The sequence below is a fragment of the Ruditapes philippinarum genome, unplaced genomic scaffold (genome assembly GCF_026571515.1).
Source record: "Ruditapes philippinarum isolate M1 unplaced genomic scaffold, ASM2657151v2 ctg11057_1_1_1_1, whole genome shotgun sequence".
In the NCBI taxonomy this organism is placed as follows: domain Eukaryota; kingdom Metazoa; phylum Mollusca; class Bivalvia; order Venerida; family Veneridae; genus Ruditapes; species Ruditapes philippinarum.
Genome location: NW_026864399.1, coordinates 10710 through 31481, shown reverse-complemented (window position 1 = coordinate 31481; position 20772 = coordinate 10710). Strand labels below are relative to the sequence as shown.

The 20772-nt window shown below is 32.3% G+C and overlaps 1 protein-coding gene across 1 annotated transcript; it reads right to left on the bottom strand.

Annotated features, from left to right (window-relative positions):
* LOC132725452 (cullin-3-like) lies at positions 1-20767 on the bottom strand (the record flags this gene model as incomplete). The annotated part of the gene is given in 14 exon segments (XM_060710590.1): positions 1-67; positions 632-851; positions 2401-2525; positions 2988-3095; positions 4151-4321; positions 4519-4695; positions 4969-5117; positions 6707-6755; positions 7149-7328; positions 7756-7870; positions 10303-10463; positions 11403-11516; positions 12542-12739; positions 20436-20767. Coding segments are annotated over 14 exon segments (1888 nt in total), but the record flags the coding sequence as incomplete, so codon positions are not given.
* Positions 20768-20772: the final 5 nt, after the last annotated feature.

The window sequence follows — 20772 nt, the reverse complement described above, 5'->3', positions numbered from 1 at the left end:
CAACAGCTAGTGACTGTATTGCCCTCAACAAATCTTTCTCTGGTATATCAGTCTCACTTCTTATCTCCTAATGTCCAAATAAAACATACAATAATATTATACAGACATTCTGTTTATAATACAAAACAAATACCTCACATTTTCATTGTGTTGACATTATCTAGTATATAACCCTACATGTATACTGAGTTCAGAACCAAGTATAAGTCATTTCTCTACAACTCAATATTCTTTACATAATTCATCTTAATAAGAGGTAGAGAATTAATATAGATTAACATAACACAAGTCAGAATTAGCATTTAAACTGTAATTATAACTTCCATTAAATCTAACTCATTTCTTTTCTGAGCCAACTACACAAAACACTGTTATTGTCTTTGTTTCACATTTTTATGAAACTGAGCACCTATAAAAAACAACAACAATCTCCAAGCTAGACTTATAGCCACCTTACAAATAAGTTCAAAACCATGAAAATACAATTAAAACTTATATGTTTGGGGCAAATGATTTCAATTGTGTGGTCTTTATTTTACTTCATCAGTGAAGTCCTCTTGAATATATTCAATGTAAGATATCTTGAATATATTCACTAAAAGATAAAACACTATAACTAGCATGTACAGACCTCGTATGTCCATTTATCTCTATTGTTAAACAGCATCAATACACACATCTGGTATGTGGACACTTGTATTATATGTTTTCTTGGACCTTTAGATGAGCTGGCACCAACACTTTCACTCGAGTCCTCTTTCTTTACACCATAAAATACTGCATTCAGATCAGCTGACCCAAGCTGTGGTTGTAAGGTTAACTGTCTACCACTGTGCTTGGCTAGGTAAAACCTGTATCAACAAAATGCACATAATTGAAAAAAAATCTAAAATCTAAATGGAAATTAAAACAACAAACAAGAGGGTGATGACAGCCCTGAAATATAAAAACTCTGCACTTGCCCCTTCTTCTATTGTTACAGAATGACCTCTATTGTTCTGTTTACAGTAAGATGGCCCTTTAACTCTATTCGGTAGTGCAAATGGACGCCAGACGAAAAGCTATCACAAATGCTCACCTTTTCACTTTGTGACAGGAGAGCTAAAAACACTTGTTTTGAAGCATAGTAGAAGTTCTTTGTACATTATTCAAAATTTACAAAACCAAAACCCAAACATACCCAAAATATTTTTTAACCCTTCTTTACACATATTCAAAGTGATCCACATTATCAAATATTGATGCTGACTATGTTGTTAACATCCAATCATGATCATTTATTTAATTTTGGCAACATTCACTTTCTAACACTACAGTCTATGCGAAAGACTTCTGAGTTTTACTGGACAGTAGGTCCTGTAAACTGAAAATTTTTACTGGACCAAACATGATTTTACTGGACCGAAAAAAACCTGATTGGTATAGCATTTTGAGTCATTTGATAAGTGTGAAGTGTCAGCAGTCAAAAAATTTGTGTACAAAAAGAAAATTGTATTATCAACGAAGTGAAGTTATCTTTTTTCACCACAATCAAAAAGTAAACATAAATATTGTTATACATGTACAGTATTCAATTGATTTTGCTATTTAAACTTTAATTTCATACAGACTATATACTAGCAAAATGAGAGGGTAAATTTCAGCAAAAGTCTGGCATATGTAAACAGAATTATATATATCGGTAATTTAGTGAAGTTGACAGATTAATTGTTCAATGATTTTGGTACCTTCACAGTATAGTTTAATTTTTGTCAACATCTTGGCTAAACACCAGTTGAGCACACGTGTAATTTAGCATTTCTCTAAGTCTGTGGATTAAAGACGTAAATTGTTCCAATTAATACACTGACTGTGACACTTTCATCTGTGTAAACAAACTAATAGCGGGTGACCTTTCACATCTGGGCCGCTTATGTAATTTACACGGCTGCTTATTGACTTTTAATTGTACTAGTTGTCGGATATTTTTATCTTACGTTGTTACATTAAAGTTTGCATTATGAGAATGCATAACAGTTGACAAGCATTGCACGAGCTTATATTGTGTAATGACACTATTTTGATTTGTTTTGAATGTAGGTAAATGATCGGCCTTTGCAAAATGTTGAATGTATAAGGTTTTTATAAATCCTTAATTTTTACCGGACCGTCGGGCCGTCAATACATATATTTTTATCGGACCTTCTGATTTTTTACCGGTCAGGGCCGACGGTCCGACGGTCTTTCGGAAAGACTGACACTCATTATAATTGTTTCTCTTAAAAGAAAGTTGTCTATTTCAGTTGACTTTTCCAAATACTTGGCTGGAAATTTATGATCAACCTTTAAATTAAAGGCAAGTCCTATTTCTTAAACATAAATTGAAAATGTTATCTCAATGAACTATGACTTTGTCCGTACCTTCTGAACTGTTCGAAGGCAGATCTAGGAGCCTGTGGTATATTACACTTAGGTGTGGCAGATTGGGTGGGCCAGTATCCTGTAGTGAGTACTCTCACAGTTAAATCTACTCCCTGTAAATTTACCTGTAACATATATTAATATAAAATACATTCAAAGTTTACCAACTCAACTTTATATATAAATAGAGAACTAGCACAGGACTTTATTTAATCTTTACAAACTTGCTGTGTAAAGACAAAATATAGAAATGTATTAATGTAAAACACAATAAATGTGATCTTATATTTCAGGATGTAATTATTGTTGTTAGCACACTCTATAATATCTAAGTTAAGAACTGTCAAGTAACTTCCTGTATGAGTCACAAGTGTTCATTACAGAGGTTGTTAGAATGATGAATAATTCAAGTTTTGTAAATAATTTATATGTATGGTTAAAAACTTCAGAAAAACTACTTTTGATATATTTTGCACTTTGATCCAAAGAAAAAATTGCACTATTACACAGATTTCACAAAAACTAAAAAGTTTTTAAATTTGCGAGATATAAATAAAACATTTTCGAGATTTTATTTAAGCACCTACATTAGCTTGGTTTATAAAGCCCCTGAATTCCTCCATATAGCCATTTGACACGGTCATGTCTTTAAACATTCCTTCCAGTTTTGATGTAAATTGACAGCCACATTCAGTCTGTATATAAGGATAAATACATTTTACATTCCAATATTAAAGCAATGTTCATTATAATAGGAGCTATTTATGATGAATGGGTGGGTAGTGAGTGAAAACTAGAAATGTATCTATAGAATACCCTCACAGTCCACCGTTATGTCAGTCTACCCATGGACAGCAAAGTAGTGGGGCATAAAATCTCTAATAACTATAACGTTACTATCCTCTAATACTGGAGAAGGAAAACCAATGTTCTGTTTACTTTGGAGTCCATGTTTTACCTTTAATTTGGAGCTCATGTTTTAACTTGGAGATCATGTTTTATCATTAACTTGGAGATCATGTTTTAACTTCGGAGACATTTTTTTATTTTTAACTTGGAGATCATGTTTTAACTTCGGAGACATTTTTTTATTTTTAACTTGGAGATCATGTTTTAACTTCGGAGACATTTTTTTATTTTTAACTTGGAGATCATGTTTTAACTTCGGAGACATTTTTTTATTTTTAACTTGGAGATCATGTTTTAACTTCGGAGACATTTTTTTATTTTTAACTTGGAGATCATGTTTTACTTTGAACTTGGAGGCCGTTTTTACCTTTAACTTGGAGGTCACATTTTATTTTTAACTTGGAGATCATGTTTTATCTTTATCTTAGAGATCATGCTATATCTTTAACTTCGAAATCATGTTTTTTCTTTAACTTGGAGAACATGTTTAACTTTAACTTGGAGAACATGTTTTACCTTTAACTTGGAGAACATGTTTTACCTTTAACTTGGAGAACATGTTTTACCTTTAACTTGGAGATCATGTTTTATCTTTAACTTGGAGAACATGTTTTACCTTTAACTTGGAGAACATGTTTTACCTTTAACTTGGAGAACATGTTTTACCTTTAACTTGGAGATCATGTTTTATCTTTAACTTGGAGAACATGTTTTACCTTTAACTTGGAGAACATGTTTTATCTTTAACTTGGAGAACATGTTTTACCTTTAACTTGGAGAACATGTTTTATCTTTAACTTGGAGAACATGTTTTACCTTTAACTTGGAGAACATGTTTTACCTTTAACTTGGAGATCATATTCTTCTCTGAGTCATCAGAAACACTCTTATTGAGCAGTAATCTACGTGCCAGATGTTGTTTATAGTATCGCTCAAACACATCTTTCTCTTGTAGAAAACGGAATAATACCATACTCTTGTCTAACACAGTCTCTATCTCCTGCTCTGTCATCTACATATATAAAGATGTCATCTATTAGACATATACATAATTGTAATCTTGATTTAAACAAATACAAAAGCTTCCCTTTTATAGGCAAAATTAACTTTGTTTAACAATGTCACATTAAAAAACAAATGTCATGACAATTTATACTTGTCATATTACACTTTAAATGCGTAATAAAATATACAGCAAAGATTACATACCCCTTTTACTCCCTTTTTCAGTTTATCATCTATAAAGAGGGACAGAAATTCCGGGGACTTGGCATTCAGGTTTATAAAATACTCAAAGTCACTTGATATCATCTTCTTAAATAGATTATCATTGCTGAATGACTCATGCAGGAAATGGTCAAATCTATCCTTTAAATCAAGTAGATTCTGAAATCATTCAAAACATATACTGAATTAACTTTAAAGTTTATAATATAATGTAATACATCCATTCAACCTAGATGACAGAAACAATGGAACTGACTCACTTCTTAATTCACATTAACTGAAGCTACACTTTTATTAGTACTAGAAATGTTTTCAGTATAGACTGACAAGATTTTTAATAATGCTAAAATTAGGTACAATACTTTAAACTAAATCTCACATAAAGTAAAACCAACAAAAGGCTATGGAATTAAGGAATGTGTATCTATTTACCTGTACATATGTGATAGCATTTTTGCCATCTTCACCTTCCTCAGATACCAGAGCTTTGCCCTGCTCTCGTAGATAACCACTGATACATGTACACATTGTCTTTAAACCATTTGGTACTCGTACCAACAGTTTGTACATACAACATAAATCTACAATATACAAACATATTGTTGTAGTACCTAGCTGATACATATATAACGTTAATATTGAAATGGAATCATTGTAGGTGCTGAAACTGCAATAAACTATTATATTATAAAAATAAAAGATTCAGAATTTCCGTATCCTGTTAGCTTGTCGGATAAGTTCCTTATATAAAAAATATCAAAGACCCTTGCTGGATTCAAAGCAATAGCATAGTGGCAGTCAATGAATTTAAGATTTTGAATTTACTAGTCAGAAGTCCAGTTTTGAATTTATTCTACAATATATTTAACTAAATGTTCTTAAAATTTTCACTGGCCCGACTAATTTTTACTGGCCATGGGCCACCTGGCTAGTTCTCAATTTGATGACTGTAGTGGGCAAAGTGATTTGGTGCAAGAGTACTTAAAAATTTGACAAAAGACGCAGAGTCAGTTTGAAACCATCTATGATTGTTTTACAAATTGCAAGAATGACCACTTATTAATATTCTAATTAAAAAAAAAGAAATGTCAATAGAACAAAGTCTCTTAGTTTTTGTAATGTTTAAGTAGTGTTCATTGAATACTAAGCAGGAAGTTTATTACAACAGTTTGTTTTAGTATTAAGATATAGTGTGACCGAGTATAAAATATCTTTTATAACTCAAGTTTATAACAAATTGTCAGTCAGTGAGTGCACTTCATTTAATTTTACATGTTGTCAACATGATTAAAGGACTAAAGGTCATCATGTACAGTCATTTCAAGATAAAAAGTTGTCTTCTTTTTAAACTAAACTTTCAATATCAATGTGCAAAGACCACTTAACTTCTCTGATTTTTTTTGTCTTATTTATCCTTTGACAATGAAAATACTTCCTTATACTACAGACAAACTGTTTATAGTTTTTATATCTGATAAAATCTAACTTTTATTGTTGACTTAACTACTTTTAATTGCACATGAAAATGCATTCAGATTGAATTAAGAACAAATTTAAATCTGCAAATTTTCATGTAAAATTGCCACGTTTATACATAATTTATTATTATAATGTATGACAAATACACAAAATCATGCATTTAGAAATGATTTAATTAGAACCATAATTAAAGTTACAAAAAATGCAATTTGTGTGATTTTTTACTTTGACAATTATAAGAGATAACTTTCACCTAAGAATAGCTCTATCTATAATTAGATGCTGATTCAGATGCCTATTTACATCTATAATTTCTTTTGATGCCCTTTCGTGACACATATATCTCTATATAAGTAGCAAAAACTTTCAACACAAATCACATTTTTGTGCATTATTACTTAATAGCAAAGAAATAAACACATAATTCTACCTGATTTTCAATAGATGGTAATATATCTAAAACTGTTTTCTGCTATTTTATATGTGTTGACACTAACATTTGTGGGTCAATGATCTAATTCTTTTATGTAAAATTTTGAGAAAAATACTTTATTTCACGATTAATGAATCTTTTATTTTTTTTATAGACATGGGACTTTTAAAACTCCCCAAGGTCTCGCTAAAAACAAACATATTTATAATTTTATCTTAGGCCTCAGATATAAATAAATTTTATATAGAGCATACATACCATCTGTTTTGTTGTTTTTGAGCATATGTACAACCCCAGAGTTCTCCATCTGTAATACAGTTATATACATTTATATTTTTCAATTTTAGAAAATAACAATTATAATATGTGGGAATAATTAGAGTCTAATAATTATCTTTTCAAGCATGAATATCACATGACCACTGAAAAACACTGTATATTATAGTGTCCAGAATTGTTCTGCAAAACCAATCAACCAAATTTAATGTACCTTGACAGCAGTAACTAACATGATGTCAACTTGCACATATCATAAACAATTTGACTATGACCTTTTAAGGTTAATTTAAACTAAAGTTAATTCCTTGAATTTTGCTGAAATTGGCAACAACTTTGTTATTTATATGACTGTATAAACCAGTAAACTCCCCTTACAACTTTAGATGTGGGAACCAGGGGGACTGAGGGTATAATGACTCACCTCAACAATGGTTTTCATATGCTTGCTAATCAATTCCTCCTCTAGAACTTTAACTATTGGCTCCTCTGTTGTTTTATCAAGATAATGTGTAGCTCTCTCAGCCTCCTCATTTATACGAGCTTCAACTTTCTTTATATACATTGATGCACTGTTCTCTGCTAAAAACTTCTGACTCTCAGCCTAAAATATGTCCAATATTCTCCTATTAATTTAAAGAATTTATGTTCACCTGAAGTATATAACCTTTGTGTGATCTAAGCTTTTAATCTGGAACTCAATTTTAATGTACAAGCATTTAAAGGGAAAAAATTGCTTTTTCTCTGACCCTGTTGAAAACAACTTCTGAATTCTTTAGCAGTGACATTAAGTAGAATGCAGGATAAAAATGGTTAAACCATGAAATTTCTGAATTTTAAGCACCATTAAGGGGAAAGCTTCTTCGCAGATTTAACAAAATAAAACACCACATCTTATAATCTAACCTCTAGTATACATCACATCATACATGTCAGACACTTTCATATTACTTCATAAAAAAAAGATATAATATATAAAAGGAACTGTATTATCATTACACCTCATCCTTACACCACATTAAAGGTTATACCTGGTAGAATTCCCTGGATTCTGAGAGGAAAGGTTGTTCAAAATCTTCAACATATACTTGTCTTGTTTCTATTCCTAAAATCATCAACATCTGACATGCATTCTTTACAGCTCCCCTGTAATATACACAAATGAAATGTTCAATTTAAAACACAACTATAAGGGGATTTTGTCACAAAAACATAAGTCTCCCACGTATGTACTCTAAGGATGTAAATCCCAAAAGCAGTTTGACCTGTGGGAGCCAGACGATTTGATTTTTTAGCTCTGGCAGGCATTTTGTGCAGAGAAGCGGAACATGTCAGCAAGCACAACTACGATTTACTGATCAATCCTCTAAAGTTTTGTTGAAATCCCCCCAGGAGTTTGACCTGAGGTAGCAGACAAGCTTAATGCAAACAAAAACAATATATCTCCCAGAATTTTTGGGAGACATAACAAATACTTTAATTTTGACATACAATAGAAATGCAATTTACTTTGTACATGTAATAGTGAAATTAAGGCCATTTTTCTATCAAAAATCATTCATCAAGCAAAATGCACAAAAAAGCCTTTGTCAAGATGTCTAAACCATAGGATGGGACAAATAACTTACAGATAATCAAATATGTAATATAACAAGAACTGTCGGAGGACAGTAACGCTCGACTATTCGAAAATTTGTCACAAGGGCGTTTTATTGAGTATAATAATGCTTACCTATATGAATACATAAAATTGTCCGAAAAGGTACAAACCCTTCAAGTTTCAAAACATTCCCTTCAGAAGTTATGGAGATACAAGCTTACACACAAAAACTTAACCAAGAATTTATGAATCGAAAAAGGGGCATAATTATGCAAAAAAGTAAATCAAAGTTATGGGACTTGTGCCAATCATCTTAAATAATAACAGACAACAAAAGTGTGAAGTTTCAATCCATTCCCTTCAATAGTTATGGAGATACCAGCTTACACGCAAAAACTTAACCAAGAATTTCTAAGTCGAAAAAGGGGCATAATTATGCAAAAAAGCAAATCAGAGTTATGGGACTTATGCCAATCATCTTAGATAATCACAGAGACCAAGTGTGTGAAGTTTCAATCCATTCCCTTCAGTAGTTATGGAGATACCAGCTTACACGCAAAAACTTAACCAAGAATTTCTAAGTCGAAAAAGGGGCATAATTATGTAAAAAAGCAAATCAGAGTTATGGGACTTATGCCAATCATCTTAGATAATCACAGAGAACAAGTGTGTGAAGTTTCAATCCATTCCCTTCAGTAGTTATGGAGATACCAGCTTACATACAAAAACTTAACCAAGAATTTCTAAGTCGAAAAAGGGGCATTATTATGTAAAAAAGCAAATCAGAGTTATGGGACTTGTGCCAATCATCTTAGATAATCACAGAGAACAAGTGTGTGAAGTTTCAATCCATTCCCTTCAGTAGTTATGGAGAAACCAGCTTACATACAAAAACTTAACCAAGAATTTCTAAGTTGAAAAAGGGGCATAATTATGTAAAAAAGCAAATCAGAGTTATGGGACTTGTGCCAATCATCTTAGATACTCACAGAGAACAAGTTTGTGAAGTTTCAATCCATTCCCTTCAGTAGTTATGGAGATACCAGCTTACATACAAAAACTTAACCAAGAATTTCTAAGTCAAAAACAGACTTCCCGAAATACGTCGGTCCGACGGACATGTCCGATAAATTTTGATCAGGTCCGACAATTTTTTATTCCGGATCGGTCCGACTGTTCGGCTTTTATCCAAGCCGCATGTATACAAAATGGCGTCGCTAAAGGTGCAAAACCTGGGGAAAACGAAAATCTACGCCAGAAGAGTGCGCAGAACAGCAATAAAAGGATGAAAAGAATAGACCTGAGACAAAATTTAATGAAAAATGGAAGCATAACCATGAATCATTGGTGTATGACAGGGAGGAGATGAAAATGCGCTGTACGGATTGTGCCGATTTTTACGGCGAAAAAATAAAAAACAGTGTCTTAGAAATACAAACACAAGTTTTTCTTTGATTTTGATCAATTTTATTTGGTCCGACAGATTTTGTTTCGGTCCGGCAGATTTTCATGGTTTGTCAGACCGTGTGTCTGACAGTTTTTTTCAACTTTCGGGAAGTCTGCAAAAAGGGGCATAATTATGTAAAAAAGCAAATCAGAGTTATGGGACTTGTGCCAATCATCTTAGATAATCACAGAGAACAAGTGTGTGAAGTTTCAATCCATTCCCTTCAGTAGTTATGGAGATACCAGCTTACATACAAAAACTTAACCAAGAATTTCTAAGTCGAAAAAGGGGCATAATTATGTAAAAAAGCAAATCAGAGTTATGGGACTTGTGCCAATCATCTTAGATAATCACAGAGAACAAGTGTGTGAAGTTTCAATCCATTCCCTTCAGTAGTTATGGAGATACCAGCTTACATACAAAAACTTAACCACAGGGACGCCGACAAATGGGTGACTGCATTAGCTCGATTATTCTGCGAATAGTCGAGCTAAAAACTTGTTATTTCGAGACTAGGATTAAGGAAGTCACCTATCAACAACTTCTCCTCTTCTTTCTTTTGCCACCATATCTAGGAGTGTGTGTCTTAGATGTTCATTAATTGTCTGGTAACGTACTACTTCATCTCTAAATATCTTTAGTCCGAGATTATACACATTATCCACATTGTTCTGCTGTACATATACTCTATCCTTTAAAAAAAAGAGTAATTTATTAGATCTCTATAGTAAAAGCTATACAACATAATTTACACGTGAATATCAGCATTCCTTATAACATACTAAATGTTGACATCTTACATGTATTGTAGTACATTCTAAAATGACCCGCAGTTTTCCCTACTGAACATAGAAGAACTGAAAGTGTGTGTTATTATGCAATAAAATCACTGTTGACGTTCTATATTTAGAAATGTGACGTATAAACCTTAATACATATGAAGTAACCGATAAAAAATGCAACACGCTGAAAAAAAGTAAGGGAACAAATCAGGCGCAATTTAGCTTAATATCAGGTACTGCAGCATTTGTTTGTTGATGTTGTGTTAGAATTGAAATAATATTATTTTATATATCCAAATCCGTAATTTTATTGCTTGATAAAATCACTGTTTGTCGTTCGGATACATATCATTACATCACTCAGACTATGCCCTCATGATATAATTCCTCGCATCCAAACTCCAAACAGTGATTTTATTGGGCGATAAAATCACTGTTTAGGATATATTATTTCTTAATAAACTTATTTTTTGTTAATGTCCTAAAAGTTTGCTCAGACCTTTTCAAGGCTCATAATAACCAATAAAACAACAGATGTAACCTCACTAATCTGCAAAACAAACCCTTAATTTGATAAATTTTATGAATGTGGGAGTTTCATGATATTTTCACAAATCTTTTATGAAAGAGAACCAAACATTACTCTGAACTTTCAAAACAATGATATAGAGTTTTTCAGATTTTATACTTTTTTACAAATTAAATTACACTTAAACAAATCTTATCACCTTATGAAATTACATGAAGTTCACAAAGAATGATAAGACAATTTATATATTATAATTTATAGCACTTTATTGTAGCACTTTATTTCATGTTATTTAGGTATACAGTGAAACGTTTACTTACCATATACATAAGTATATCTCTTATCATAACCATAGAAGTTTGATGATCACTCCAGGCACTGTTCAATGTTAGTAGAAAATTATTGTTTAATGCTGCAAGTACATCTACTTGTACCTGAAAAACATAAGTAACAATTAGTGATGTTCCGATCAGTTACTCTTATGTAAAGCGACAATAATCGATTCACAAAAATGTGTTCTGTGACATTGTCGAAAATGTTTAAAGTATCAAAGGGAATTAATTCTGACGGTAATTTTCTTTTAGGAACACCTCGCTGATCGCAAAAAATAATCTCAGAGACAATTTGGAGTTGAACAGGATCAATAAGTGATGTAAACAATAGTAATATAATGTGATGTGAATGTTATTTTTTGACATCCATTGAAAAATAAAATCTATTTCGTAAATTTATGACTAAATAAGGTTAAAACTGTGTTGAAAAGTGCTAAAAGTAAATGAAGTTCATGTTGCTAAATGTAATCAAGTGCCTTGGGAAGAAATGTTACTCCCTATTTCTTTTTAAGGCGACTTTATCTGAAAAGTTATCGATTATGTCCCATTCAACTGAACCGATGATCGATTGGGACAAATTTCATCTGATTTCTATCACTAGTAACAATCATTACTACATGTAACTTTACACATATTTCCTTAATTTTTGAAGAATGTTCCTGGTGATACGGCAACTTTCAAGCCTTTTATAGATGTCAGAAAAACCTGGATAAATTATTTCAAGACAAGCAGACAGCTGAATATAATCAAAAGTTTTCAGCTAGATAGCTAGTTCATTTTATAATTTAAATGTAATGTACATGTATTTCACACAGTGAACACAAGGTGCAATATTTTCATGACTGGTGTAAAAATACAACATCTTGTGTTTACAAAAGAAATATAATTTAATCTTGCATAAGGAAACCCATGCTTTTTAACATATTGTGGTAATTTTTACCGATTTATGTTGAGTAAGTTGACTGTAACTCATCATTTTCTCATGCAATTTCCTTATGATGTCATCAAATCATGTTAAAAAATATACAATAAAATGTTCTGAATAAGTAAATTTATAGATTACCAGTTCAGGTTAAAGTAATTTAAAATTTCCAACGAAACTATCTAAAAGGTCTACATAATTTTACCTTTTTCACTAGATGTTCTGTGACAACTTCTTGCAAACCGGAGTACAGTTTCTCGCCATGTTTATGTAGGACCATGGTGTATGCATTTCTATACAATTCTTCAAAACTAAGACCGCTGTTATTTTTCTTCTGTATTTCTTGTATAGCATTTTTTAATAATGCCCAAATATTGTCTACATACTTCTCATCCATAGTCATCTGTACAAAACAAGAAAATTAGACATTTTACATAACATGTTGTTGATAATTCTGGGGATCTTCATTATGATTACATGCTACATGACTCAAATATGTATAAAACTTTTGCTAGCAGTACTTGTATTGATTTTTTCACCTTAACAGATGAAATATTCATATTTATTATAAGATGTCTCTTTATATTTATCATAAAGGGCCTCTTCCCAATTTAAAATAATTTTCTTTAAAACCAACAAGTGGCACAAAATATATAATATATTATTTCATCACTCTGCATTAATGCTGTTGTTGATTTCTTAGAAGAAGTATTTTCCTTATTACTTACATATGAAAATATGAATCAGGGCTCTGAGTAAGGTCTGACTCTTATGAGTCAATGACTGACCAAAATTTTTGTCAATTTGATAAAATCATTTTTTTCATGCATGCTGTTTTTGTTGTTTTTTTAAATGTAATGTATAACCTTTAAAGTAATCTTTACCATGGAAGAAATAGGTATTTGTATCATAGTTTGGAGATCTTTCTGTTGAAAAAGTGTCAGGGTTAAATCGTATACATATACATGCATAGTGCGTTAACTGGAGTGCGGGTATTAGTTACCCGCACTCCAGAGCATGCCCATTGATTGGCTCATTTTTGCTGGGGTTTACATATTGTGACGGCAGAGAAAGGCAAAGCGACAGAAATATCATATTCAGATGTTCGTTCATTGGTTCATTTTTGCCGGGGTTTCATACTGTGACAACAGGGAACGTGTTTTTATGTTTGACTATGATACAAAAGAGAAAGAACACCAAAACACTCGGTAATCTGATTAATACTCGGGGGCTACGCCCCCTCGTACAAATCAGATAACCTCGTGTTTCGGTGCTCTTTCTATTACATAATTAGTAAAATAAAGATGAGTTATCATAAATATTTGATGCATTGGGAACAAATACAGCATAATATTTATTAATATTGATAAATATTAGTATTTACAAATTTTTTTATGTTATCTTGAACATTACTTTTCATGTGGACAGTTATTTTCACCTGAGTGCTGCAGAAAATAATATGGTGGCAGTGAAATTTCCTGGATTATTTGTGTTAATACATCCTACAAACACTAATTTGTGTTTTCATTAGCGCATAATGTAAACATATATGTAAGTAATTATAATGTGGCCCCTTTAAAAAATAATTTCTATCAGATTTCTGCAGAAAATTTAGCAAATTTTACAGTTTGCCATTATTCAGAGATGTGCTTGTCTAATTCTACAAGCATTTATTTTGGTTACTGGCTGCCAATTTCATTCATTCCTTATTGGCAATAAATGTGCGTACTTGCAATTAAGGACTTTAAGTTTGAAAGATGAGTACTATTGTGTGACTGGGCTTGCTGAGTCTATATTCACAAACATTTTCTAAACCTTACTGAAAATGGATGTGCTACACTGGCAATGGGTAAACTTGGAGATTACATGTTAACATATCCTATTCTTGAGGTCATCAAGGTTTGGTTACAGTAAAAGAGACACTCTAATTAAATGACATCATACATGGGCATGCCTATCAGGTTATAAGATTTTCAATGAAATTGACTTCTCTTTGACCTTGAGTAAGCCAGAAAAAAAGACCCTTGTCGAATTTTACAACTTACAAGAGGCAGCCAGAGTCACAATTATTTTATTATGTGAGTGATAGGTTATGTGAAGGGAATGATGTGCAATGCAAAAGTCCTGCAAGATAAATTAATCCATGAGCAGAATTTATCATAGCCTAGGTCATGCATTTTCTGATCTTCACGAGACAAGACCCTGATACTTGTGTCATTCGAGAGCCCTGTGAACTCAAAGCACATGCTATTCATTAATCTATTTGTTCCATTGTTTCTATTACATACTCTAAATCTCCAAATTTAGACACTGCAACATAAGACTGCAATTATCTTGTTGGTAGTAGCTTGACTTGTTATTTCACATCCCAGTCACTATCTAATTTACACTATGACAGACCTTGACAAATACACTCACCCGCTTGTATATATATGCAAGTGAAAGTTTGCGTAGGGCGAGAAAAAAATTGATCTCCTGAAACAAATGATGTTTCTCTAAACATTTAATGTAAATAAAACTTATCAGTAAAAAACTGCAGACGCCAATTTAATCGTAATCCTGTCAAAGAAAACTGGAAATTGACCTATTGACTAGGTATAAAATTTTAACGAATGCTTATGATGAATCAATTCCATAACAATAGCAGCATTTGACAATGTTTTATACTTAGCTGTGAGGTCAATATTTTAGCTGAATGGAATTTAATGAAATAAGTATTCAGGTTATGTTGAAGATTATATATTAAAACATTGAGAAGTATTCCAGAAATATGTCAGTCCAACGGACATGTCTGATAAATTTTGATTAGGTCCGAAAATTCTTTATTCCGGATTGGTCGGTCTTTCAGCTGTTATCGAAGTCGCTCATATAAAAAATTGCTTCGCTAAATGTGCCAAACTTGGGAAGAAACGAAAATCTACATCAGTGGAGAGAACAAAACAGAAGTAAAAAGATGAAGAGAAAAGACCCTAGAGAAAATTTAATGACAAATGGAAGCAAGACTATGAATGATTGGTGTATGACACGGAGGAGGTGAAAATGCGCTGTACCGACTGTGCAAAAAAAAATTAGAACCAAAAAGAGTCTTAGAAACAAAAAGTGTCTTAGAAATACAAACACCAGTTTTTCTTTAATTTTGTTTAATATCTTTTGGTCTGACAGATTTCATTTCTGTCTGACAGATTTTCATGGTATGTCGGACCAAATGTCCGATGTTAAATGTTTTAAATTTCCGGAAGTCTGTAAATTACAAATTCAGTATGTACATGAATAAAGCCAATTTACTGATATAGCCTGATAAGTAATATATGCACAAGAATAAAAGATTATAAAGCCAATTTAAGACCGGTAAGTAGTCAATTTGAATCTTATGTTTGATTTTTACAAATTTTGTATGTCAAAATGCAGGTGAGTACAATACACCAATAAACACTTTCCCCAACTAGCAGACGACAGGCTATTCTTATCAGTAGGTTTTCGAGTAAAGATAACCGGTTGCGTATCTCGCTGTATAAATCGTATGTAAAATGGTCTGACATATGGTAGGTTTAACAGTTAATTTAAATACTTTGGTGACAAAAGATATGTAAAATTATATACTGTGGCAAAGCTAAGATCCCAAGCTTTCCATTGATGTAATAATTTTTAAAATCAGACATTTAATCACCACAAACTAGCGGTTTAAAAATGGCTTAATTTGTATTGTTTTAGCGTAAGAGATATCAATTTTACTCGAAGATAAGGGAAACAACTCGTATTTTTTCACTCGATATACCTCGGTTACAGGGCTCATCCGGAAGGGCGATTCAGGCGAAAACTTCGCCGAGTATATTCCAATTTCGCTCTCCCGATTGATCAAAGAGAAGTCAACATCGCCGATAAAATCTTAATTCCCAAATAGTAATTAATTGGCGATGTAAAGAGCAGAGATTGTATCCGCCCATATGACGACTGCTAATTATCATTATCCAATCAGAGCGTCGCTTTATACTACCCTTCTACCTGTAAGCAAAGCGATAGACCGCCTACTCTAAACAGTAAATAACGAGAGCATCGGCCCGAAACGGTATATTTGTGTGACAGTTTTGCGAGTTTAATACGGGATTTGGCGATAATTATAGATTGTTTTTTCCCCGATTATCTAAACACGTGCAATCTTCCCTAATTGATTTACACGATGCACTTCGATGGTGGGGTTTTAACCCGAGTAAAGGCGATGTGCAATGGATTTTTCACGGCTATCACAAAACTGTTAGTCAATTAAAAATAATCAATTTCATTAATGATCAGCGACCGGATCATAGTTTTGAATCATTTCAGTCCGTTAACATCAATTTTTACTGTAAAATTATGTCGCTCACGTCATGGATACAGGGCGAAATTTCCAAAACCTAGCAGTAAGAAAGTTACTGATTCTGATAGTTACACCTACGCGAAAATTTAAGAGAGCCAATTCGCAAAAATCTTGCGATTGGTATGATGTAGACAGTGAGATTTATCAATATTGTAAATTTCAAAAAGCATTATTTATAAAGATATTACCGAATTTAACATTTCATGAAAATAAAGGGAGGTAATTAGAAATTTATTTTCTATAATTTCTCAGTCAAATTTTTCAATAAGTAATGAATGTATATAATTTTAGTGATCAAATATAATGTGCACAATTGTTTGCAGTACATATTTTACATATTCTTCGATGTTTGAAAATTGTTTTATAAGTAATAGTTATAGTATATGAAACGAGTTAGTTACGAGGGTATAACACTGGCTGGGGCGACATCAAGGGTGTTTCTGCTAAAAAATGGCGAGGCCGTTAGGCCGAGACATTTTTTTGCAGAAACATCCCGAGATGTCGCCCCAGCCAGTGTTATACCCCCGTAACTAACGAGTTTCATATACTATAACTGTTTTATCGCAATGGCATAATGTTTTCTTTTTTGTATAGAAACAAATAAATAAATTAATCGTTAGCTACATTACAGTTATTTATCATAAGGCAGTTTTTCAAGTTGTTTTCGCTGCCGCAAAAAAAAATATACAAAAGACATCTAATATAAGAGGCGGATTGTATACTGTTACCAAGATTGATTTAAGATTAAAGGGCTTCTTTCATTTCATTAATTATCTTTGTTTATATTTTTCATTGTATTTATATATTTATTTTATTTTATTGATTTCATTTTTTATTATCTTATGGGTTTTTTTGCTACTGGGAATGGTCGTTACCACTGCCCCATTGGAGCCTCTATGAAAAAACTGTATTGATATATACAAGGTGCGAAAAAAACTAGACCGATATATAACAGTACAGTTTTTTTTCCTATATGAATCAATGAAAAAACTGTACTGTTATATATCAATACAGTTTTGAAATGCTCATTGAAGTGTACTGAGTATAATGGGTTGGAAAGAACAAAGGAAAAGCTCACAGCCATGCGATAAGCATAATTATATGCATATAAATCTGACATTACAACGTAAAGGATATTGAAAGAAAATTCTGTAATCAGCACAGAACAGAACAGATTTATTAATTATTTAAAGTGAGGAAAGTAAAAATATAAAGTTATTTTTATCATCATATCTTTTCTAACATATTATTATCAACAAATCTACATGAAAATATATAAACACATATTTAGAGAAAGCTAATAAATAGCTGATAAATAGATATCAAAAATAATTTGTTTTTATTCATATTTGCAGCTCAAAAACATTTAGATGCCATTGCCAGATCTACTATTAATTAATCTACTATTAATTAATAGCGAGCTCGACGAGCTGGCCCGAAGGGCCTGCTCGCAAAGCGAGCTTTACGGTAACGCGAGTACCTGCTAATTGATGGTTTTGAAAACTTTCGTCCAAAGTACCGAATTGGACACATCGCAACCTTTCGAATTTAAAGATAACGATAAAAACTGAGGAATTCTGACTGAAAACGGATGTGTAGACTTGTCACCCGTGCACGTCTATGGGAACCATAATTGGACAGGGAACCAGAATAACGGAAGCTGTGTATAAAAAATGAAAGTCGAAGGCGCCATTTTGTTTGAAATCTGATAAATAAAAACAATTTTTTGTCGAATTTTGTTGTGAAAACTATTTAGAATGAAAGAAAATGGTCTAACTAAGAAAATGAATCCGAACACCAATATCTTTTATTCAGTCGCTAACGCTGTACAGACGTTTAAAGTATTGTTTACGTGACGTCATGTATATAGCGCCTAACAGCACGTGCAAAACAAACAAATCAAGTACGCTATTTTAATGTCGCAAACGTTTTAAGTTTTACATTTATTTCACTTTAAATAATCTTTATTTCGCTTGAAAAATTATAGAGTGAAATAAAATAAATGTTTTCAAAACTCGTTATTCATTTCACGACAGGGGCGGAGCCATATTTAACACAGTACGTGTGACGTCACACGCACTCGTTACTGCATGAGCGATTATTTCATACTATTTCTCGTAAAAAGTACATCGAGCTCGCTTTGAGGCTTTGCCTTTTTCATATTAAACTGGAGAAATATTATAAGTGATGTTAATTGTGTTTATATTATAATTAAAGGATGTATAGCCAAGCATGTTAATGCATACACATTGGGTTGTTTTCCTTCTCCCTAATTTTCGCGAGGAAGTCACTTCTCCCTAAATTTCCCCCCAGGATGAGCCCTGGGTTATTCACGTAGTTCATATGAAAAGTGTTTATGGGTGTATTTATGGAGGGTGAGTAAATTTGAAGGGGCAGGGCGAGTGACTCCCGAAAAATTCATTGAGGCCTGAAACTTTGACATGCAATTATTTCCTTGCAAGAACTTTTGAAGAATTGGCAGAAATCAGATGTTAGCAGAAAAAAATGATTAATTAATATTCTCTAAATTTGCTGTCGGCCAAAAATAATGCAATCTAAGATTTCTTTTAATGTGAAACACTGGATATGCATGCTTTTGAGACACAGATAACATTTTACATATAACAGCAATAAATGTCAATCAATCAAATATTAGAGGTGCAACGATACCTTTCGATGCATCGAAAACCGGTTTTATGAGCGCCGATTCGATTCCCGATACCAACTACAACATTTTCGATTCGATTCCCCACCCAAAAATAAACATGGAAAAAAGTGAGAGTTTTAGCCTTTCCCTTCGCGCTTTATCACGTTGCATACGATTGGCCAGTTAAAACTCAGTCATCCAATCAGTGGGCGCGTAATGTTTTATTTTCGGCAAACAAATCAAAATGGCTATCAACATAAATATTGATGAAATAAAATTAAAAAATCCTCCTAAAAAATTAAAATCAAAGGTTTGCGAACACTTTGGGTTTCGGGAAGGCCAGGACACGGATTAAGCTACTTGCAAAATATGCTTTACGGACGTGTCATATCCAAAGTCCGACAGTACGTCTAATTTAATGCAACAATGAAACGAAAACACGATGTGGACTTGTTTGGTTAACTTTATCCGTGTCCTGGCCTTCCCAAAATAAGTTTGATTAGTACTTCAGTAAGTATTGGGATTGATTATTATTTCCTTAGTCAAGTGTGAAAAAAAGTGATAATTTCATGAATTTCATTTTTTCTGTATTGTTTACTAGACTAAGAAGTATTGTGTGACAACACTGACATTAGGATTGATTATTCATTTTACATATTATGGGAATTATAAACAGAATATCTGAATTATCAGTTCTGACAACCTTGTGAAACTTTGTTCAATGTTCATTATTATTTACATTAAAATTTACATACTTTGTTAAATTCCTAGTCAGCAGAAGGTATCTGTGATAGTCATGTAACTGAGATGAATGATTATTTGCCTGATTAAAATTATTTCTAAATAGACAAGAGCTTTTTATTCTCATAAACACAATTATTAAGTCAAATAAGTTTATATAATAGTTATATTACAACAGAAAAGCAAAGCACTAGGTTGAAGGCCACTCACTTTTGGAGCAGACAAGCAGAATTATACACCAAAGATAAATTAGTAATCAGAAATGTATCGAATCGAAAAAAATCGAATCGGAGTGTCTAAAATCGAAATCGAATCGAACATTTAGTGTATCGTTGCAGCCCTATCAAATATGCTTACAGGGAATGCCCTAATCCTCATTTTGGTATCTTTTCTGGCTTGATTTCGGCTCATTTTTCTTTCAATAAACGTCGCAAATTGTGACCAAAATCAGCTGAAATCAAAATCGAAAGCGATGTTTCATATATTTTCAAAGGCTAAAAGGTTAAATCAAGTTTGGACACTCGTGTAGAGCTTTCTTTTACAAAGAAAGTTAGTGCTTATTCTTGAACCTCATGTCTATTCAGAAAATGTATTTCTTTATCAATAAATTATGTCAGCAAAATTTTTTTTCTGAAATTTCTGTTGTGTTTTAACTCCCAGAATACAATTTTCCTATATCCGGTTTTAATGAATT